At 37.5% G+C, this 24,426-nt stretch overlaps 1 protein-coding gene across 15 annotated transcripts in view; it reads right to left on the bottom strand.

Moving 5' to 3' along the window:
- Positions 1-24,426, bottom strand: part of DMD (dystrophin) — a 2,167,959-nt gene that overhangs the window by 472,523 nt on the left and 1,671,010 nt on the right. For all 15 annotated transcript variants that reach the window (XM_072818058.1, XM_072818060.1, XM_072818056.1 and 12 more), the window contains one exon: positions 10,731-10,920. In XM_072818058.1, the coding sequence (XP_072674159.1) occupies positions 10,731-10,920 (190 nt within the window). The remainder of the gene's footprint in view (positions 1-10,730; positions 10,921-24,426) is intronic.

Genomic DNA, 24,426 nt, shown 5'->3' with positions numbered 1-24,426 from the left:
TGGGGCACCTGGGGGGCTCAGTCTCTTAAGCATCTGCCTTTGGCTCAGGTCAGGATCTTGGGGTCCTGGGATGGAGCCCTGAGTTAGGCTCCCTGCTCAGTGGGGAGTCTGCTTCTCCCTCTCCCTCTATACCTCCCCATTGTGTGCCTCTTTCCACCCCCACCACGCCCACACACTCCCTCTCAAATGAATAAATAAAAATCTTTTAAAAAATGAAACAATTTCATTAATTTTTTAACATAGCTATAAGCCACTGATGTGGCTTCCAATGTCGGTGACATTGGAAAAAACAAACTGCTCTTACTAAAGTGTGTTTTAGGGAATCTTAACACCTGGTGTCTGGTTGAAAGAGAAAAGCATATAAGCTAATATTTTCCTTCAAGGAGGGCATTACAAATGATAAAATATCTCTTTTTAATTTTCAGTGAGTATGTTTATTTTCAAGAATGAGGGTGTTAAGGTTTGTATCTGAAGAATTTAGAGTTTTTCAATCATGTCAATATTGACATCTAAGAATTAAAATCTATTGAAGATTATTAATCTGTCCTTGGTCAGACAAAACAAGGCTTTTTGTTTTTTTTTAAAGATTTTATTTATTTATTCACAAGACAGGCAGAGACATAGGCAGAGGGAGGAGAAGCAGGTTCCATACAGAGAGCCCGATGTGGGACTCGATCCCGAGATTCCGGGATCATGCCCTGAGCCAAAGGCAGACGCTCAACCACTGAGACACCCAAGCATCCCTTGGTTTTGTTTTTTAAAAATCAGAGTTACAGTAGTCTTGTGCCAATATTTTGGATAGTTTCATTCATTCATTCTTATTAAGTAGTTTCTCACTCAAATAAAATGAATTGTGGCCATAAAGAGTCTATAGTGAAATAAGCAATACAAAAATTTGCTTATAAAATATATATGTATATATAAGGCATTTCTATATATAGTATTAGTACTATTATCAGGTGATAATATTATCAGGTGATAATAGTAATAACATAATAATACTAGCTATGTTTAACTGGTTTCTTACTATCTGTCAAATACTGTTTTATGCACTTCACATGTGTTAATTTGCATCACCCTCACAACAACCTGATGAGGCAGACATTATCATTACCCCTGATTTATAGCTGTGTAAACTGAGGGCAATTAAGAAATGTGTCCATGGTCAGTGAGTATCAGAAGCACAATTTAAACCCAGGCAGTCAGGCTTTAAAGCCCATACTATTAAAAACTATTCTCTCCAGCCTTTCAGATACAGTACAGAAAGCACTAAACTTCATATAAAGTGTAGAGAAATAACTACAGAAATTGGGAGGGAGGCAAGATGTCTTCCAGCTAGGGGCTAATGGAAGAAGGGAGGATTTCAATATTGCTTTCCTCAACAAGTAGGTAGCATCAGAGTAAATTGAGATGAGGAAAAGGAATCCCAAGACAAGAAACAAAGTCATCAAAAGAAGCAAAGAAGACTAGCTAGCTGTGTATTTTTGAAGGAGTTGAGGGAGGGTACATGGAGAGGAAAAATAAATAAGATTAGAAATTGAGATTGGGAGCTCATTCTGGAGGGCCAGGTGAAGGAGTGTGCAGAATATTCTGAAGGGTGCGAGAAGTCATAAAATGTGTTTGAACAGAAGGACCTTATATTCTTTCATTCATTTGACAAATATTTGTTGAGTGCCTATCATGTGCTGGGTGCTGTCTTGGGCAATGGGAATATACACGTGAATAAAATAGATAAAATCTCTCCCTGCAAGGAATTTCTAAACTATTTACAATCCAAGATATGCTTGAGGAAGTTTAATTTCAAATATCAATCTATAAACCGGACTACAACCATGCAGTGGGCAGAAAGGAGCAGAGAGCAGGAAAAGATTCTAAGAGCATGAATTCCAGTAGTGATTAGGAAACTGGAGAGAAAGCAACAGGTATAAAGGATTGGGGGGAGATATTGATCTTGAAAAGGAACTAGAAAGTGGGGCAAATGAAGAGTTGTAGAAGGACTTTTGAGTTGAAATCTGACTTGAAAAGATAGTGGTATAATGAATGGCGGGATAGGAGATAAAGACCCAGTATACAAGGTATGGCCCATTGGGTCACATTTGTGCTATCTGTGAGACATCTGAGTAAGAAATGACCCACATACAGTAAGAAATATGGGACTGATATGGGAAAGAGATAAAAATCTTCAAATAATTGGTTTAAAGGAAGATGAAAGACAGTTGCTTAGTCTAATACCTATAACACAAACCACACTTAGTAACTATTGACCATTGAATGCCAAGAATGAGATTAATGAAGGCAGAAAAGACAGCCCAGAATCAGTCCTCAGGCAAAGAAAGAAGAATGAGTAGAGTGGTAGGGGAAAATCAGTAGAATACGAGATGCCAGCAAGTCGAAAGATAGGACATTTCCTCCAAAAATTGGTGGGCAACAATCACAAGTGATGTGATTTCTCGGGCAGGAAAGACTTGGTGAAAGCATTTGCATTTAGAAGTCATGTAGGTTTCACAGAGAAGCTTTTCAGTTGAGAGGTCAATGTTGAAACTAGACTGAAAAAGGTAAAAAGAAGATGGATGTTTAGAAGTAGGAATACTTCCATTAATCAACAGATTCCTATTAAGTAAACTATTTCAGAATTGCTTATGGTTATCTTGGGTTTTTGCCTGGAAGGTTGAGTCAGTTTAGAGTAATGGGTAGCGAAGTAAGATGAGTCGAAGGTCAGAAGGTCAAACTTAAGTTCAAAGAACTGACTCCTCTGTATAGGAGAGGAAAAGTTACCCAATCTCTCAAAGCTTTGATTTTTTTTTCACCTGTAAGAAGGATAGGATGATAGTACATCACGCAAGCAAAGCACCCAGTACGTTGCCTGGCATACAGTAATATTTTTTAAGTGAGTTATTATCATTACCTATCCTAATAATTCGATGCATACATTGTATTATTCATCTCAGAAAACTAAACATTTATTTCATTGGCTTTTATTTTTAATTATTTCCCCCCCAACCTAGTATGATAAAACTCAAATTAGTTAATTTTCAAAGAAGTAGCAATAGCTACATTACTGAACCTCTTTAATCTTACCCTCCTCAACTGAAAATAAAAATAATAATAGTAGCAATACCAGAGGTTTTCAGTGAGAATATTAGAAAATGAAAGTAAAAGTGCTTGTCAGTTATAAAAAATGAAAAATTTAGCAATCATTATTCTCATTAATTAATATAACTTTGATCCATTGATTTTAAAGAGTACAACATTAGTTTTATATATTCAGTTGGACTTTTGTCTAATGTTAATTCATATCATTAATAAAGATCTTTCACCTGAAGAAAGCTTTTTCAAAGTGCTTTTATATTTATTACCATATAAGATCCTCACAAAAGCTCTGTGAGGAATAAAAGACAATGGTTATTAGGGGCTATCAAAATTGACTTTTCAGTATTCATGGTGTCCTCTTTCCAATGTGGGCCTTTCTTTTGGTTTATTTTTTTTTTTAATTTATGATAGTCACAGAGAGAAAGAGAGAGAGAGGCAGAGACACAGGCAGAGGGAGAAGCAGGCTCCATGCACCGGGAGCCCGATGTGGGATTCGATCCCGGGTCTCCAGGATCGCGCCCTGGGCCAAAGGCAGGCACCAAACCGCTGCGCCACCCAGGGATCCCTTTCTTTTGGTTTATATATGTAAAATTACAAAATCCTATAACTGAATCATAATGCTATTCAATTTAGCGCTTTCCTTGTATCATTCTGGATAACAGGTAATTTTAATGGCAATATCCAGAACAATTAGGTTCTAAAGTTTTCAATACATTCAATTAACATGTTAACACACATAAGAGACCATGGTAACATGGTCCAGAATGTTAGAACCCCTTTAATCAACTATGCTTATATTCCATTAAATTGATTATTTTTCCATCATTGGGCAAAGATGAATTCTTATCTTCTATATTTAGTTTTCCTTTTCATAGGAGATAAAACACCAGTCTTGAACATTTGTCCTTATTGACTCCTTCTTCCTCCTCCTCCTCTCCTCCTCCTCCTCCTCCTCCTTCTTCTTCTTCTTTTTTAAAGATTCTACCTATCCTTTCATGAGAGACACAGAGAGAGAGGCAGAGACACAGGCAGAGGGAGAAGCAGGCTCCATGCAGGGAACCCGACGTGGTACTTGATTCCAGGTCTCCAGGATCGCGCCCTGGGCTGAAGGCGGCACTAAACTGCTGAGCCACCTGGGCTGCCCAACTCATTCTTCTAAACTTTGAATTATTTCACTATTTCTTTTTGGATTATTTCTGTGATCTATAGGAATTTGAGGGTCCAAACCTGGAACATGACAAAGTTCTGAATATAGTAAGATGACAAGCATGTGACTCTTGAATCTCTTCCTAAGTACTACCATTCATAGTACTGTGAACATATGTGACCTTTTTATAGTAGCTACATGAGAATAAGAGGAAAACATAAAATCTTCCCTGTTCATGTAAAAGAAGAAACAAACTGTCCTTATTGGAAGGTTTTTGAAGATCTTGGATACATTACCCAAATACTTTTACTTGTTCCAAGGTATGAATTTTACACCAAAGCGTTGCTAGTTCTTTGCCTTTTTTCAAGGTTAAACCATTAAAAGCATCCCCATAGCTATGCTCCTTTGAATAGCATAGAAAATGGCATCACTTAATACCAATTCTGTACTGGAGTAAGTGGTATTTTGGTGACCTTTGAGTGTATTTCTGAATGGGCCGTAGAGAAAATCAAGTGATGATTTGTGTGTAAGATCATGTATTTCTTTGGCTGCCATGCTAACGTCCTTCAATTTTGTATCTTCAACTGAGAACCTATATCTCTTCCAAATTTTAGATCCATATTTGCAATTGCTTTAAGGAGATGATAGTTTCACCTCTATGACTCACAGACATCTCAAAACTGAATACATTCTTGACTTCTCTTCCCACAGCTGGTTCCCCTCTTGAATTCTACGACTCCATGAAGGCACTTGGTCATGCCAAGTGGTAAGCAGTGGCTCCTCATCCTATCTCCCATGCTTCCTCACCTCTGCTTCCTGTAACATCCATTGTAATGTTGACTTTTACCTCCAAATAGCTCACATATCTGTTTCACTTGTTCAACCTCAGTACCTTATTTCTTACTAGGAATAGTGCAGAAGGAATATTCTAACTGTTGTTCCTGGACAGGTTTTATATCCTTCCAATTCTTCTCTCACCTACCAGAGTCAATCTTTCAAAAATGTAAGTCCGGTTAATTTATTTCCTTGTTTAAAACCATATTGTGACTTCCCATAGACTACAGATAAAGTCCCAACTTTTAAGGTAGATGACAAGTGGGATAGAAAGACAGCTTACACATACTGAGCCCTCTGAGTCTAACACTCTGCCCCCCTAGAGGGAATTTTACATGTATCCTATTATTTAATCCTCAAAATATGCCCACTGTATAGAAAAATATAATTAAGACGTAGAAGTTAGGGGCAACAAGTGGAAGAATAAGTGGTCTTTCTGCTTAGAAGGCTGGTACTCTATTTACTATACCCTGCTGTTTTTCCACATAATTTAGCCCCAGCTGACCTTTCTGATCTCAGTTCTTGGAACAACCATACCCCCATCATAGACAAGTACCTTTAGATTCTCAAACTCTCACAATGTCCAGGACTTTGAACATGGTATTGACTTTGCCAAAATTCTCTTTTCAACTCTGTATACCTAGCTAGGTCCTAATACATTCTTCTAACGTACTCTGAGCAGAGGTTTTCAGCCTTGGTTAGACATCAGAATCATGGACAGTACATGCTGCCATCAATCCAATTTGAATCTCTAGGGGGTGGATTCAAGGAATTAGCATTTTTAAAAGCTCTTCCTCAGGTGCCTGGGTGGCTCAGTCGGCTAAGCATCTTACTCTTGATTTTGGCTAGTTCATGATCTCAGGGTCCTGGGATTAAGCCCTGCATTGGGCTCCATGCTCAGTGGGAAGTCTGCTGGAAATTCTCTCTCTCTCTCTCTCTCTCTCTCTTTTCCACTCCTGCTGCCCCTCCCCTCTCAAATAGATGAATAAATCTTAAAAAAAACCCTCCAATATATAAGGAAGATGGGAAAACACTGTTCTAGTGAGTTTCTAGCCTCTTTGGAAGGCTTAAGCTTAATCATCTGTTTTCACTAGACCCAGTCTAGCTCTCTACTCTAATACTCGTCACACTACTATAATTTGCTTTAGCATACCATACGTATTTTGATCTCTGGAATATAAGCATTACAAAGGCAGAGGTCTATTCTAATACAGAGGCTTTTGAATATATCCAGTATGCACATTCTCATTCTTTCTCTCTCTTTCCCTCTCTCTCACACACATACACAGCCAAAATAAAAGTTACACACACACACACACACACACACACACACACACACACAAAACCTGACCCTAACTTAAGAGTGATGAACTCTGTTATTTCCTATTCTATTCTGCTAATTTTATTCCTTTCTATTTAAAAATTGTGATGCCAAGTAAAATAAATCAGACAGAGAAAGACAAATACTATATGATCTCTCTAATATGTGGAATCTAAAAAACAAAACAAAACAAAACAAAATTAGCTCACAGATATAGAGAACAGATTGGTGGTTGCAAGAGATAGGGGTAAAAGAAATGGATGAACTGGAGTTTTTTTTGGTTTAAAAAAGTTAAATAAAAGTAAAAAAATAAAAATTGTGGATTGATACTCATTAAATTATACAACCTAATACTTTGAACTGTGTTCGAAAAGCATCTCTGTAATCATGTTTGTGGTTGTCCTCATGCCATACTAGGCACTTAACAGATTTCATGGATTAATCAAAGTTCTTGAGGAAATGATATATATAAAAGTTTTTACATATCCAAAAGAGTAGGCAGTCATTGCCAGGCAAAAGAAAAATATCAAGATTAACTTTTATATTCTTTAGACACCAAAGAAGAAGTATAGAAAATTGTATAAAACTCAGTTCAAATTATAGCAAAGGAAAGGAATACACAGAGGGTTTCCTTTTCTTAGAATTAGGGAACCTCAGATTACCTCTCTATTCTTAGATGTCCCAAGAAAGATGACAATCCAATTTATTCAGAATACTAATTGTGTTACTAAGATTGCATTCTTCCTTCTTCCTTTGGAATTAACCAGTGGGCCAAGATTTTTTTTTGTGAGAAACACTGAGGAAGTTACTTCCCCAATTTCAAAAGTGTATTAGAAATATAAGCTTCCTTAATCAATTTACAGGTGCACGCTGATGTACAATTCAAAGTTTATCGAGCTAGGCTCTCTGGAAATGTTTTCTTTAATAGGAGATAACTTTTATGATGGGGTTGGGTAGAGAGATATGGGTAAAAACAAACAAGCTTAGACAAGAAACTGGGTTTAAAGCTATGGCCTGAGACAAGATCCAGATCACAGATGAAGGAATCTCAAATATTAATTACTCCATAGTTTCTCTTGTCAGGAAAAAGATCCTAATTACACCTTTATGAGCATCTCTCCCCAACATATACCTACACCCACATACCTTCTTTACAAGCTGGTATTACAATGATCTCTTAGGGGTCCTTAGAGAATCAGTTAAGATTGACAGAAATCTTGTGAAATATTAGCAAAGATACAGAGGCTTCCCATTTTCAGATAGTTATTGATGGTTTTATGTCAGAATTTGGAACAGAGGCTATCTTTATTAATTCTCTGGGGCCCAAAGTGGAAATGTTTTGGACACAGGAAGAATGTGATTCAACTATGAATACAGTTTTTTCATTTTAAAGATAAATTTGCAATGTAAAAATTCTCAGACTGTCACCTCTCAGGGCTCTATATGATATTCTATAAAAATGTATTGGCTTTAACATTCCAGTTAGACTGTCAGAAATAACACTATTTATAAGAAAAATCTCCTCATCCTGAAGTATAAGGACAACTATAATGTCCTTGCTTTTACCAAGAAAACTAAATAAGCATTTTTTCTAATATGAGGAAGGAATTTTAATGGCTTTCAGAGTGAAATTACTCAGATTAATTCCATTCAGGAAGCATATGCTTCATAAAACATGTATTCTTATAGAACCCATGAATTGTGATTATTGCTGAGAGAATTAAACATCCTGTGAAGTGGATTGTAAATAACAGTGATACTCATTCTAGCAAGAGCTGGGGGGGGGGGGAGGGAATCTCCATATATAGAAGAATTGATTGACAGTCATAGAGCAAAAGCATATTTGTGAAGGCTCCCCCCAGCCCCCTGCCAGCCCCTGTATCCATTCAGCAGCATTTTCACAAAATAAAACATCAATGCTTTCGGGTGGACAGATGTATTGGAATCTGCTGGGAGAGCTGATGTTCTGGCTAGGCATTTGGAGTTTCCTTTTTTAATATGTAAGAATTACTTTCGCTCTACAGCATGAATCAAACAATGAACATAATGCTACCAGCTTCTTCAAACAAAGTGAAAAGGCGAATCATTATACTTTTTTTCCTTCACACATATTATAGAAAATTCCTTTTGTTCAAAATAAAAAAAATCTTTGTAAGGGAAATAAAACAAAGACTTCCATTTAGCTGAAATACTGAAATTGCATGTAATCTCCTAAGATATGTGGTTATATTTATTTTCAATCTTGGCGTTTCCATTTGTTGCTTTTAAACCCCAGTACCTTAATTCAATTCTATCACTTGAAATGCACCATTAACAACAATAATCAATAGTTTTAGTAATTTCGAATTTTTTCCATGACATCGCCAAATCTTTCAGCAAAAGACTGTTATCCGGCCATCCAACTGAAAATCAGAGCTGGCTATAAAAGTCATTTCTATCCATAAAATGTAGTTTCAACCTCAGGCAACTGGAATTTATAGAAAACCCAATATTAACACAGAGGGAATGAAAAAATTGTCTCTATTTTAAAATAGTGTTGGGATCTCAGCTAGTCCTATTGTAGTTAAGGGGAAAATGATATGTCTAAGGTTTTCAGGAACTCTAGAGGAGTTTTATATAGCTTTTAATAACAAATACTTTTTATAAGTAATATACCATAAGCTAAGAAAATGTCCTCTGCATAACTTTCAACTGTTTTTGAAAGGGAGCTCAGAGATCTAAACACAAAATGTAGTTTCTTCTCCATTCTCCCATAGGAGATACAGTTTAAAAACAAGGCAACTTTTTCTCTTAATGATTCAGAATCTTGCAGTTTCTCAGAATTTTCATTGTATAGTAATGCAGATAACAACATATAGTAGATACATGGATGTGTCTTTGCCCTCAATCAGACTTGTTCACTAATTTAAAGGATGTTTTATCAAATCTTTATTATAAAATGGTCTCTTGGATTATTCTTTCTTTTCAAACTAATCTGCTAAAAAACCCACGTGAAGTTTTATTCTTTATCTACCATAGCTGATGAGAATATGTGAGCCCATATATTTATTAAAATTCGAGGTAGCTTCATGGGTATGTAGAAGGAGGAAGAGCTAAAAGTTTATAAAATATCATAAGTAAGTTGCAGCAGAATATTCTCTAACCATTCATCTAAGAGTTACCAAAAAAATCTAACTTTGCATTGCTTTTATATTCTAGAGCCATGGGACACATCTACAAAGATAAAGTCAGATGTTGCTCTAACAAACTATGATGAACGAACCAATGATCAAACTAATTCAACACACATTGTGGAGGAGCAAGTGGGGTCTAAGGAGCATGGAAGACACAAACGACGAATTTGAGAAGCTATGAATTGCCACTGTCATTAACTCTATGCACAAGAGCAGGAAAGTAGATCAAGTATCCTATCAAAACAGAAAAAAAAAAGAAGGAAAACGAGGAAAGAAACATTGCTTATTATGGTCTGACGGTGGAATTATTTTTCAAGCTAGGATATACAATCACTTTTTCATCATAATTTAAATATATGGAAAAAAGTAGTCCAAAACCTGGATCATATTGTTTTTAACACTCTAAGTTTGAGATACTAGTAAAGTTCTTGTTTCATGTCAGAAAACTCAACTATACATAACAACACTTCATAATGGTTCAGAAAATTATATCAGGCACGGAGAATGAACGTAAGAAGCCTCCTTGAACCAAGATGTCATTTAGACAAAACTACCCTAAACTTCCCTTTTCACTGTTTATGCATATGAAATTTTATAGCAATAATTTTTGTTTCTAGGAAAAACAATTGTCTGAAAATTGTATGATCATTAACTATGACAAATTTAGCCATCTCATTTTTCTTTTTACAGATCGTGTTGGGAAGAAAGCTACAAAATGCCAGATTAACATTTCAAAATGTATTTGGAAGTAATGAAGGGAAACTGATTCAGTTAGCAACGCTAAATAAAACAGACAATTCATACAGATGCTTTCCCTGTAAAATATTAAATAAACACTCCAAAATGGCAACTTTTTCCATTTAATAAACCAATTCCTAATTTATTTCTTGGAGCAAAGTTTCTCCTTGGCCAAAGCTCTGGTTTTACGTGCAAGTTTTCCCTGGTGAAAAAAACATGGACCATTTGGAAGCCTGGGGTGTTAAATGAAATACTAAATGACTTTGCCTTCTCCCTCTGCCTCTTTCCTTCTTGGCCATATGCCGCACTGTATCACGCCATATAAAACAACCACTTTACTTTGTCCCCAGCACATCAGTTATGAAGACCGACGCTGTGAACTGTTCACATGGATTCACAAGAGGCAAAGTAGAAAAGCTTTACTTACTTGCCATTGTTTCATCAGCTCTCTTACTCCCTTGGAATCTTCTAGAAGCCTTTCCTTATGGGTGGCATCCTGCAGGACGTTGGCAGTTGTTTCGGCTTCTGTAAGCCAGGCAAGGAACTTCTCCAGGTCCAAGGGGAACTGTTGCAGTAATCTGTGGGTTTCTTCCAGAGCAGCCTCTCGCTCACTCAATCTGCAAAGGAACCAATGTCCAGATGTAATTCTCCTCAGTTATCAGAATGGTGCACCCCGGGGGCCCTCATTAAAGGAGCTAAGATCAAGGGACTAAATTGTAATATACCAACAAGGGTATGGGTTGTTGCTAAAAGTCCTCTTAGAAGCAACAACTAGAATAGTGTGTGTGTATGTATATTTGTGTGTGTGTGTGTAGACTCTGGAGTGTTCATATATGAACTTCCAAAAACAATCTTTTTTTTTTTTTTAACTTGATAGTTTTTTTTACTGGTTGACTGTGAAAACTTATTTTCATATGCTGCAAAAGTGAAAGCTCATCTTTATAGGTAAAGCTCCCAAATCCCCATACCATGCTTATCTTTGATGTCACCTGAGGCAGAAAGTCAGGATTCAGTAGGCAAGGAAAAAGGTCAAGAAAATGCAAAGCTAAACCAGAAAGTAGAACAGTGGAGGAAACAAGAGAAAGGGATCAGAGGGCAGACGAGAACAGAAAGACTAACAAGGAGAAAGATGACATATTTCACAGAAAACATTGTGCAACATATCACATTGCGTGACAGTATTGTGTTCTAATGGCTCTAACTGCAGTGTTAGCTTTACATTTCGTTATCTGATGGTCATGCAACTGAGAATATTCTCCCAAAGGAAAAACTTCTGTGTAATGGAAAAAGGAAAGCTGAAAAACCAGCCAGACCTGGGTCCAATCCCAATATCCTCTACCATCTGTGTGGTGTAACACCTTACTTAACCTCTCGGAGTTCAAAGTTTCTTATCTACAATGCCTATTGCTGGGCTGAGAATGAAAATATGACAATGTGTGTGTCAGGATGACTGCCTCCCACATACCGTTAGTTATATATCAGGGTTACTCAAACACCTTCCTTCACTAGGCCCACATCCCATTCCTCTTTCTCTAAACTTTTTTTAAAAGATTTTATTTATTTGAGAGGCAGAGAGAACACATGAGTGGGGAGGGAGGGGCAGAGGGAGAGGGAGGAGCAGACTCCCTGCTGAGCAGGGAACCTGAAGCGGGCTCTATCCCAGGACCCAGGACTGTGACCTGAGCAGAAGGCAGATGTTTAACCAATTGAGTCACCCAGGCACCCCCTCACCCTTCCTCTAATCTTTTAGAAAGGGTGAACCAAATTTCCTAATGACACAAAAATCTAAAAAATTTATATATATATATATATATATATATAATGCATATATTGTGGATACACACACATATGCCCTCAGCAAAAATCTACATAATAACATCTTGGAGGGAAAATTGTCTTTGGCAGTAACAGTCCCATCTAAAAAGATTCAGGTAAATTTTGTCTGCAATGAGGAAATTAGTACTCTATTTAAATGCCATATTTGCCTTCTATTACTACACAAACACTTTCTGGGATTAAACATAAGCTAAAAATGGATTTTAAAAAATTGAACACTTGAATATGATACACACTGCTTGTTAGGATGTGATTGTCAATAATTATGCAAAACTGCAATTTATTTCAGCAGCAACTTTATCATGGGATGTGCAAACCAGGCAATAAACAGCTCCTGCCGAGCCAGCGGCAGCAAAGCCCCCGGAAGAGCTGTTTATTCATCACGGGTGAGGTTTTTGCTGAGCCTACAGTCTTCCACAGTGTAGTTTCGGTGCTCATACTGGATAAAAATCTTCTGTCTGCGTTAACTGGTGGAGGGTAGAATAGGTTTATGAGGATGCAGCTATCGGAAAAAAAGGAAGCATTGCATGAAGCTATTTATCAACCCCTAAATAAACTGTAATGCTGCATAGCCTAAGGTTACCTTGGCATTTGGGTTGGGCAAATCAGTTCAACCTTGCCTAGTTCATGGACTAACCTGGACTGCTTGCTCCCTGCTTATCTGGTTTTCAAACTATCAATGGAGGGAGGAAGATCAAAATCGTTATTTATTTATCATTTTATTCAGTATGACTTAAAAGCTCAGAACCATTGCAACAGCACTGAGAATCTTAATGTTACAATCTGGCATGAAACGCACAGGTTGAAGCACCTGAAACCTGCTCGCATCTGGCCATTTCTGACCTACAGAAGTGGCGATCTCATCCTGTTCAAGCTAGTATTTCTAGGCTGACTTGCACATCAGAAATCACTAAGACTTACACCACCTCTAGCCTAAAATTTGGGGTAGAAATAAGCTGTCGCATTCCAGAAGACAAGTGCAGGGTTAGACGATGACATATTTTCTAACATGCTCCAACTTCATGGAAAATAAAAGGACAAAAATGAAACTCTCAGGGCAGAGTGAAGCCTGGAGAGAGGTAGACAGTGTGCATTTTATTATCAGGGTCCCCCTCATCATGAGCTGCACACGATGCTCCCCTATTCTTGAACTAAAAACACCACTTATCCTCTGCTTCCAGAGAAGGTAACTAGTAAATAACTTTCCAAGAGTTCTTTGTAAAATACGATGCACATAAATTAGATGAAAGGGTTCTACCGAGACAATGAGATTTCTAGCCAAATCCTACCAGCGAGTTTGCTGCTTTGTAAATTAGGCCCTTAGGGAAGAACAGTAACTCTTGCAGGACAGTAAGGCACCATTTTCCTCAATGATACCCTAGTGCTCAGAAATATTGACAACATCAAGCTTAATCTTTGCTAATTTGGAAAATATGTTAACAAAATTCAATGGCCGTGAGAGCAGAAAATCTCTTCAAATGAGTTCTTTTACAGGCCTCTTTGATCAGAGGTGAGATTGTTGTTTCCTGCTCATGTGGGAGTTTTAAGGCTGCATCCTTTCTCCTGAGGTCAATCTACGTACGCCGAATTCCTAAATTTTAATCACACCAAGCCTAGACCAGAAATGAGGGTACTTATATGTCATATTTGTGCATTCAAAATAGCTCTGGATGTATGTCATACTTTTTAATTTTCCATAACCATATGGCTTTAAGTGGCTTATATGATTAATAAAAATGCAGAAATAATGAGAATCATAAAGAAATCTTAAAAATTGTTTTAGAATAAAACCGAAGATCTTGAACATGGGTTATTTTATCAATTCTGTCTGGGTTATCCAATTATGGGATCCTGGTGAAAATTTGGGTGAACTTTAAAAGTAACAATGCCCAGGTATTGGAAATAGTAATAATACTTTACCAATATATTCTACTACAGAGGTTAAGTCCTTTTTTATGCAACTAATATTGTCAGCTATTCTAGGTTTATAACATACAATAGCTAAGAATCTGGTGGAGTGTGGACTGGTATGATGACTTTTATTTTTTTTTTCTGTTTAAAAGGTCACCATGTACCTTTCTCAAGTGCCTAAGTATGAGTGGTGTGGTACAGTGGTTCTAAAAATGTGACCCACAGACCAGTGGCATTAGCATTATCTGAGAACATATTAGAAATGCAAATTCTCGAGCCTTACCCTGGACCTGCTAAATCAGAAAGTCTGTGCATGGAGTTCAGTGGCTGTGTTTTAACAAGTCTTCTAGGTGATTCCAATATATGCTAAAGCTTTGAGTATCACCGCCACTCGAGACCCATTCATTTTGCCCTAGCTTCTGAGAAAGCTACTGGAGGCAGGATGCAGCCAATGACTGGTGAATGTGTGGGCTATAAAAGCCTGGCCCTCTTGCTCCAACTCAGAACAATTCGGGAGGATTGGGGAGGGGGGTGGTTGATTGATGCTGTGGTTGCAACTGCACTGAAGCCCAGCTTCTCCTTCCCTGTCCTGCTTCCTTCCTGTTCCTTCCCTCACAGGTGTTAATCCTGACAGCACTCGCTAACAAAATTCCTGCAAGTTAATCGCTTTCTCAGAATCTGCCTCCTGGGAAAACTGACATGCTGAGATGTCATACTAAATGAGGATTTTAAAAATATACATGCTTAAGAAATAAATGTATGTGAGAAATATACAACTACTTACACGGACTGTGGTCTCATAAGGGGACAGGATGGAGTATTCTCACACTCAGGAAATGAGCCTGAAGAGCGCCTGCACCCTTGGTTGCCCTTTAAGAGGATCTATAGAGAGGCACCTGGGTGGCTCAGGTCATGATCTCAGGGTCCTGGGATTGAGCCCCTCATCGGGCTCCCTGCTCAGTGGGGAGTCTGCTTCTGTCCCACCCCCCGCTTGTGCTCTCTCACTGGTGCACTCTCTCAAATAAACAAAATCTTAAAAAAAATAAGGATCTATACGTAGTGTAGAGTTGCATTATCACCAGTTAGAAGCAAGAACTTACTGAAGGGCAAAATGCTGTACTGTAAAGCTTAGTACAACCCTGTACCTGCCCAAGAAGGTACTCATCCAGAGCCAATTCTGCTCAAAGGGGAAGAATTACAGAAGGCAGGTCTTCAGCATCTCCGTTTTCCGTTTAAGAACTGATTATCAGTGAGGCAATCAGACAAGCAATACTCTGATCTGTCACCAAGCACCCACACACATATCAGGGTATCTCTAACTAAATCTTTAAGACTCCAAATTTTCTATTGAGTTGAATATCAGCAATTTCTTATGGGTCAACTTAATACATAAAAAGCACATGAGGAAAGGGAAACTTATTACTTTCCCAAGTAAGGCTGTAGAGCTGAATGAATGCATAGACAATATTCTACTCATAGATACATGAGTGGACAATACTTTATCAGTGCACTGTAACCAGGATTTTACATATATAAAATTTTAAAAATATGTTATATATATAATCAAACAGAAAGAAACACATTGAATATTTTTAGGGGGAAAAAGTCTCAATCTGATAGAGGAGGCTATTCGGCCCAGGTGTTTTTTTAAGTGTGACAAATTGAGGAAATTCACAGCACTCAGTCTTCTGCTAAAAAACACCCCTGATCTGTGCCCTGGTATTGTCATGGAGTAACCAAAAAAAATACCTGCACTATCACCTTCCTGGCTTATTTGCATTGAACCACTATCATTTCCTATGATATTTTTAGGAAATGATTATAGGATGACAATTTTTTTCCCTTTTGTTGGTGTTAGATACTGATATAAGAGAATGAGCACCTTAGCAGCAACGTGCAACACTAGTCACAGGACCAAACATAACCTGAGGTTCGATCTCTCTGTAACTGTAACAGTCTCCACTGACTTGCTAGAAAATGCATTACATTTTGATTTTTAAAAATCACTTCAGATTGTGTTTTCAAGGGACAGCTAGAATTGTATTACCAATGGATATACAGCAGTTGGTTGAAAGGATTCCATTTAATCGCTAGCAATTGTATTAGTAATTTGCACCAAGGAGAAGCATGAATCTAAACTAAGTCCTTCAATAATGCTTGGCCTAGTCCCCCGTCAGTACTTGTCTAGCCACAACTCTAATGTTGTGGCTTAGGGCAACATCTACCTAGAAATACAGCCATAGAAGCATTCTGGCTGTGAGAGGATGTTTCTCTTTTCTCCTCTGCGGCTGAACGATACAGTGAGAAATATACTGTGTTCTTTTAACTATTGACCCAGAATAAGAGATCAAGGCTCTAAGATATGGCACAGAAAATATATTTTTAAAGCTAACATCCATATAGTTTTTCACATGTTTTAAAATATATTCAGACTTATTCTCTCATCGTTTTATAAGGTATCTCCAATTTTTTCTACCTACAGTCTACTTCTGTTTTTCTTTGTATGCCTTCCAGTTGGATATTTCATTCCCTCTCAATGGCTTTAAGCTCTACACAGATCATCATTAAATCAGCACCTCATTCTTTTTTGTTTTTAGCACCTCATTCTTATTTGTACATGCCTACCAACATCTCATTAAGTCATCTATGCATCTATTCCATACGTATTATGTGCCAGGATCTATGCTCAGTGATGGTGACACAAAAGTCAATGAGGCATGGACATGGACTTTGGCATTTAATATATTCAATTCTGGTGGAGGAGACAGAGAGGTAAACATTTAACTATACTTATGGTGTGATTAAGCCTATAATTCATGTGGATTCCCTACCAGTAGCTCAAATGTATTCATGAACTAGGATCTCAATTTGCCTAACAAGTGATAAATCTACCTTTAAACATTTTTCTGGCCTTTTCTGATCAAAGGAAGTAGAGATCATCTAGCTGGATTTTATCTCAACATACGGTGACAGATGCTCAAAGTTGGCCTAATTGAATTGATTTTCATAAAAATAAGAAATCTCTTAGATCTATGGTCCAGGTTATTGCTGGTTTCATTTTGCTGTTGGTGAGATTCATTCTGAAAGAACTGGATGACTTTTCCAAAGTTGCACACAAGTGGCAGAATTGGGATTATAGCCCAAGCCTTGCACCCTAGAAATTTTTATAACTCTGAAAGTAGATATTGGTGTCTACATCCCCCAGATACATTCATTGTAGGACAAGAAAGAAAAGTGCAGAGACAGTTATACCACTGAATCCTGGTCTTCATTTTGGAGTACAGATTTAACTATTTGTTACTTTACCATAAGCAGAATCATTGAAACGTGAAAAAAAGTACACATAAGAGAACACAGACATGCAAAGATATTTTCCCACCCTAACTAAAGCAGAAAGATCTAGCTGGTGTTTGCTTCAAAACAAAAAAAAATCCATTTTCAACGCAAATTTGCTGGTTTGCTGTTCACCGACATATGAATTAACGAGGTTTTCATCCCCTCTCTCCTGAGGTCTGGTACTAAATTACTCAAACTCTCCAGAGTTAATTGGAAACCATGACCTAAATGTTCCCAAAGTATTGCTGATTAGTTCTCAGAAAACTCATTCCCATCTTTCCTCACCCCAGACAACACAGGATGACTTTTTAACATGTGCAGAAGCAACACACTTGCATGAAAAATAGATTAATGCTCTAAAGATAAACTGCAGCTTTGAAGTTATCTGCTGAAACTTCCTTCAATGATACAGACATTTTAGTAAAAAAAAAATTTATATCACGTAGACTTTACCTTTAGATAGTAAGAGAGTATCGGCATGATCATGCAAGGAATTTTAAAATACAACATTCCATACATATATCTTTTGATTCTTTGAACATTTTTAAAATTGAGATTTGTACAGTATATCATCAGAGAAACAACCATTATTACGTACTTTTCCTAAAAGCACTGGGACATTTCTGAGAAGAAAATGTTGACAATGGTTAAAACTTTCCATTATTCTTTGCATTACTCATTTCATTTGACTTCTGTTTCTGTCATGTATCACTGAGAAAAATTAGGTGATAAAAGAAGTGTACAAAATATTATGCATAGGTGAAATACTCAAGATATATGTACATATATGTATTCCTATCTTTGATTGTTAACAAAGAGATGAACATCTTTTAATCAAAGATTTATAGTTTATATTTTCCACAGATAAAATACCTAAGGACACTATTTGGGGAAGCTTAAAAATAATGTTTGGGATTGGTTCATACACAGAGATTCCAAGTATTATTCTGGATATTTATAGAACTATAAAAGATCTTTAGGAAAAATGTGGTTATACTACCTTCCAGATAAATACAAACTTAGATTAGGGTTGGGCTTATAGTTAAACATAGTTTCTTTTTCTTAAAAGATTTTATTTATTTATTCATGAAACAGAGAGATAGATATATAGAGAGAGACAGAGAGAGAGAGAGGCAGAAGCAGGCTCCATGCAGGGAGCCCGATGTGGGACTCGATCCTGGGTCTCCAGGATCACACCCTGGGCTGAAGGCAGGCGCTAAACCACTGAGCTACCCAGGGATCCCCTAAACATAGTTTCTGAAGTTATAGGAACATAGCTTATAGTTATAAGTTTCTTGATGTTATAGGAACATCAAGATGGATGGAAATTAGGATGGGCACCCTTGTGCTTCGGGCAGGGCCTGACTTTGAACACATTTTCCTCCTCCTCACTGGGGAAGCCTCCCCCTCCCTTCAGTTGTCTTTCTGTAGAATCTTTCACTCCAGGAACTTGGCCTGGGTAGTGACATCTCACTGACCTCGATGTACCCTTCCTAACGAGACTCGGGGGGGCGGGGGAGGGGGCAGGTGCCGGCTCTAGCAGGAGACCACCTGGAGGACACGACCAACACTCGGGCCAAGTTCCTATCGAAACCGCCCTGGTCCTGGGTTTTCCTAGAAAACCTCTCTGGGCCTTTCACCCCAGGTGGGTTTACAGTCTTGGGGGCAGGAGCCTGCTGCAGCCTCGTTTGTCTGGCGAAGTATGAAACAATCTTCCTTCTTTATCCTCCCAACTCTGTCTTCATGTTATGTTTTGGCTCCAGAGCACAGAGGTCAATTTTTGACATCTCTAAATAAATTCTCAATGATTTGTATTATGTGGTCTGTAAGGTGAATTTTCGGTTTTGGTCACTTGTAGTGTAACTCTCTTTAGGAGATGTGTTTCCTACATGTTGATAAGCTGAATTGAGTAGCTTTCTTTTAAAAGGATATATGAAAAGTAATACAGTAACCAAATTAGAAGGACAAGCCTAGGATCATCTCTCGAGTCTCCTAAGACTGTGCTGTCAAATAAATATGCATTCTTATTCTCACTTAGAGAAAACCAGAACAGATGGTTAGACGTTGATACATAATATTCTGAAGGCGGCAAGGCAGGTTGGTTCAATTTTCTAAGATCAAAAGTCAAACATGTAGATTCTCTTGAAAAGGAAGTGGCTAAAAACCTATCACCAGATGATATGAACTTACAGTAGAGGTCTATCAATGGAATTGGGAAAAACAAACAATTTCCTAATTCCTGACGTGAACTTGAAGTTATAGTCTCTAAATATTTGTGACTTTTATTACCTGATTCCTCATTCAGCATTCTCCTGTGGTTAATAACACATTCTTGAGAGTTCTTTAAATTCAACCCTTATTGTTACAGTATTTTATACTAAAATAATGCTCCTTGGTTTTGATGCTTTTTCACATATATTTTCTCCCTTGATACTTTTAAAAAATCTGAGGAGGTTAGTGGGACCAGTTGTTATAATATAATCATCAACACTTTGTAAAAGAGAAACCTGACTTTCAGAGAGGCTGGATGAATTTCCCAAATAAGTGGCAAAGCCAGAAACACCAAATCTAGTCCACTCTAAGATATTACCTCTCAAGGTTGATTTGCCAATCTCTCTGTGAGGTAAATATAATGGGTATTAATATATGACTAGGCTCAAAAGCTCTTTGTTTTCTGTGATTATTATATGAATAAGGATTATGATGTGTATTTGTGTGGAGAAAAAAATTATAAGCTCTTTGCTTATCATCTGTAGCTGCCATCTAAGAGAGCTGTTAGAATAAATACAGCACTTTGGACCTGAGGTAGGCTTGAGGCTTTTATATTCAAAAAAGAGCACATTACGGGCAGTGGTGAAATCTTTTTCTTCTTAGGAAATAAGGGAAAATCATATGATTGTGCCCTTCTTATAATGGTAACTTAATAAATGTTTGCTGAGGATATAGAGATTATCGGGAAGTCTGTACCTTTTGAGAAATGTTTTACATTAAAATGATCTAACAAGAAAACCAAACACGTCTCTTTTCTAGAAATTTTACAGTAAAATAAATACATTTTTATAAGACCAGCTGAGAAATGAATTAATCTCTCAGAGTGACTAAGTCTTGGTGGATTCTAAACAAATTGCCCTTTTAATTTTGAACCTCTTTTAATGGCTCAGATATGATTTACAAGACTGGTAAATCTGATATGATTTATAAGATTTGGAGGATTACAAATAGCTTGAGCTAATTAAAACTGATGCTCAAAAGAAAGATTTAAAATTTCTTGATTTCTTACTTTAATTACTAGGGGGAGAAACTGTATTTAAAAGAACTAGATACTCTGAGATTCACTGATGGCCTTTCACTAGATCAATTCAAATTTATGAGGGATAGTCATAAATTAAGGATTTATTTTTTTCAATTAAAACTACAACACTAAAGGAATAAATCTGAGGCCTTCATGTGCTTTCAAGAATCGCCTTGGGGTGTCTGGATGGCACAGTCGGTTGAGCATCTGACTCTTGATTTTGGCTCAGGTTGGGATCATGGGGTCATGAGATCAAGCCCTGCGTTGGGCTCAGTGCTGAGTGGGGAGTCAGCTGGAGATTCTCTCCCTCTGCCCCTATCCCCCCCCCCCACTCATGTACTCACAAGTATGCTCTCTCTCTAATAAATAATCTTTTAAAAAAAGAATCGTCTTACTTATGAATGCACCACTTACAAAAAGTCTCTTATTCTTCTTTGTCATCATCATTCCCTTACTGTAAATTCCTTAAGAGCAAGATTCATACCATGGTTTCTGGTATTTAATAGTCACTCGGCAAATCCAATTAAAATCAATAAACCTACTATGAATCAGACAGACATTCTACACATGAGAAGGTCCTAGTCCCCTGTTCTTAAAAAACTTAAGAGTCCAAATTACTTCTTGACGTAAATTGATTGGATAATAATTTATATTTTATAGAATCTTAAAGTTTATACATTGCTTTCACATATGTTAAGTTGAATCTTTTTTTAAAATTTTATCTATTTATTCATGAGAGATATAGAGAGAGAGAGAGAGGCAGAGACATAGGCAGAGGGAGAAGCAGGCTCCTCGCAGGGAGCCGGATGCAGGACTCGGTCCTGGGACTCCAGGATCATGCCCTGGGCCGAAGGCAGGTGCTAAACCACTGAGCCACCCAGGGATTCCCCCATAAGTTGAGTCTGTTAATAATTAGCGGATATCACCTTCGTTTGTTACACAAAATGGATTATATAAAAGACTCTTATTCAGTTATAACTGAGACATTTAAAAATGAGGATGAGTAATTCTGTGACCAAAACTGTGCTCTGCTTTGCAGAAGTGTAGACATTAATGAAATCTTTGGAGGTTGTAACTTTCATCGAGTTTTGTACTAGTAGTGAAAATGAAGTGGACTGGCCAATGCATTGCACTGAATTGGCCGTCACTACTCAAACAAAACCAACATAGTTTCTTTGGAATTTTTAAAATGAGCTCCCACAGACTGTTAATTTAATGTATTTTTTAGGTGCACCGCAAAGCCAGAGTGCATAACAAACAATAGCTTCTGTTAAAAACAATCCACTACCCTGGCAAATGTTCTGATTGCCCTTAAATTTGATCCTGACCCAGAGATATGTACTAAACATGCCCTCCAGATTCATCCTGTCCAGGTATTCATGTGGCTCTATTGCCCAATGTACCCCTATGCTCCTTGGTTTGTATCGGCCGTGAATGTGAATGGGCATCTTCTCTATAGCTCTACTCATGTTCTGTCAGAAATATTCAGTGTGTCAGGGACTAGAACAGAACCTTTGGCACAGCACCAGAGGTCTTGCACCACTTGACACCCATCTATTAATCGACATCCTTTGGGTAACAGCATGTAACAGTTTCTAAATCATCCAACCTACCTTGCATCTAATCTAGCCAGTATTTCTCCAATTGATTCATAAGAATATAATGAAAGGCTTTGTCAAATGCCCTGATGAAATGCCAACAGACTGCTGCCTTTTGTTTCCCTACCAGCCTAAACTTTCTTCAGGGTAAAAAAATCATTTCTGCCCTTAATATACAGATCACACAGGTTTTTATTTATCTCTGTATATATGTGAATCTGTGTTTGTTTCACTAAATTACCTGGTTAACCTCATCAAGAAATGGGTGTGTATGTCTCTTATGGCCTACATCTAAGAAGCATACATTATTTTAAATATCTTGGGAGCTACAATAATATCACCTGTGATGGTTGTACATAATTTAATTCCATCTGTTAACATCTAGTTAGAAGGCAGTTAATATCTCTGAGAGGGGTGTCATCAATATCCTTTTGGAGAGAACATGCCATTCAGTAAAGATGGTGGAAATAGATTATCACCACAGTGATAATCCCATAATTTGTAAAGGTTTTTGTTACACCATCTAGGAAGATCTTAAATGCTTGCTCATTTCATTCAGTCTTCTAAAAATGGCAACTGTATCACCAAGAAATACGTTAGGTTCTCAGAGAGTATTGCTATTTCATTAATTCACAGATCGGTTCTTGTCCAGAAAAATAGTTAACCATATTTTACGGATCACATTAGAGAGCCCTTCTGGAAATTGAGGGAAGATTTTTAAACTAATACACTGATTGCAGAGCACTACTAGCAGTCTGTGGAGATGGGCTGGCGAGGGGAGATGTCTCAGACAGCAAAGAATTGTCCCAAGTCCCGCAGCACTTCTGCACATCCTACTGGACATTCACATGGGGGAAACCCTGTTGATAAGTATTATATGTATGTATATATATATATATATATACATACATATAATACTTTGATCAAGGTTTTAATACACATTGAACTTTTTCTTCTGGAAATAAAACTAAATGCCATGAAAATCCAAGAAAATTGCTTTGCATTAAAAATTATGTCAAGAGTTGTTCAGCATTTTGGAAAGTTCCATTAAGAATGGCCAGTGCTGCTCACAGTATTCAAGTCCCCATACAATACATGGTGTCGTTCTGCATTCGTTATTGTATTCATAGTATAATCACCTAAAAACATCTTTTGTGTTCTACTGTGGTCCTAATTGAATAACTGCATACCAAAATAGAGATTATTTCACTATAAATGACTCATTTCTCTTTAAAATTAAAGTCAGGGCATTTAAAAAAAATCTGTTTAGGGGTGCCTGGGGGGTTCAATTGGTTAAGCCTCTGCCTTTGGCCCAAATCATGATCTCAGGGTCCTGGGATAGAGCCCTGCATTGGGCTCCTTGCTAAGTGGGGAGTCTGCTTCTCCCTCTCCCTCTGATACTCCTCCTGCTTGTGCTTTCTGGCGCGCGCTCTCTCTCTCAAATAAGTAAGTAAATAAATAAATAAGTAAATAAGTAAATAATCTGAAAAAAATTCTGTCTAGAGGCAGGGAATCTTATCTACGACTTTTGGTCTATGATAGTAAAGAAGGTGTTACAAGAAAAGAAAGGGGGGTTTCAACCTGAAGCTTGAAAACCACGGATATAGAGTGATAGGGAAATTCCAGGACAGAAGCTATTATACAGAAAATAAATAGAATTTTTTAAAGAAGAGAATGAGGATATTTTCCCCCTGTGCATCCAATTCCTGATCCTGACTGCTCCACAGAGAATGAAATCACATTTTAAAAATTGCTCTTTTACGGCCAGCTGTGACTAGCAATGAACCGGAGGTCTGCTTCGTATATGAACCCGAATTAAAAACAGCCAGCCCCTTCGTCAGTTCAGAGCCCACATTCTTGATTACATTTGACACAATAATCATCATCATATCTTAAGACTCAAATCAGCCTGACAGTGCTCGACTCAGGGCTGCTTCTCTCAATTAGCTGGAAATTGGGGCCCAGATCATTTTCTAGAGAATAAGTTTACATTTACCATTTGGCTGTGGTGATAAGGTGACGAAAATGATGGAAGGAGCAAAATCAACTTTCTAACTTATATAGTAACTATTTTATTCTAAGTTCACCTAATGCTGGCAAACCTGTTTTGATGGGAATGAAGAAGTGCAAGCTTTTTGTTGTGGTAGTTG

The sequence above is a fragment of the Canis lupus genome, chromosome X (assembly GCF_048164855.1).
Source record: "Canis lupus baileyi chromosome X, mCanLup2.hap1, whole genome shotgun sequence".
NCBI classification, from domain to species: domain Eukaryota; kingdom Metazoa; phylum Chordata; class Mammalia; order Carnivora; family Canidae; genus Canis; species Canis lupus.
This window is presented reverse-complemented; position numbering and strand designations above follow the sequence as displayed.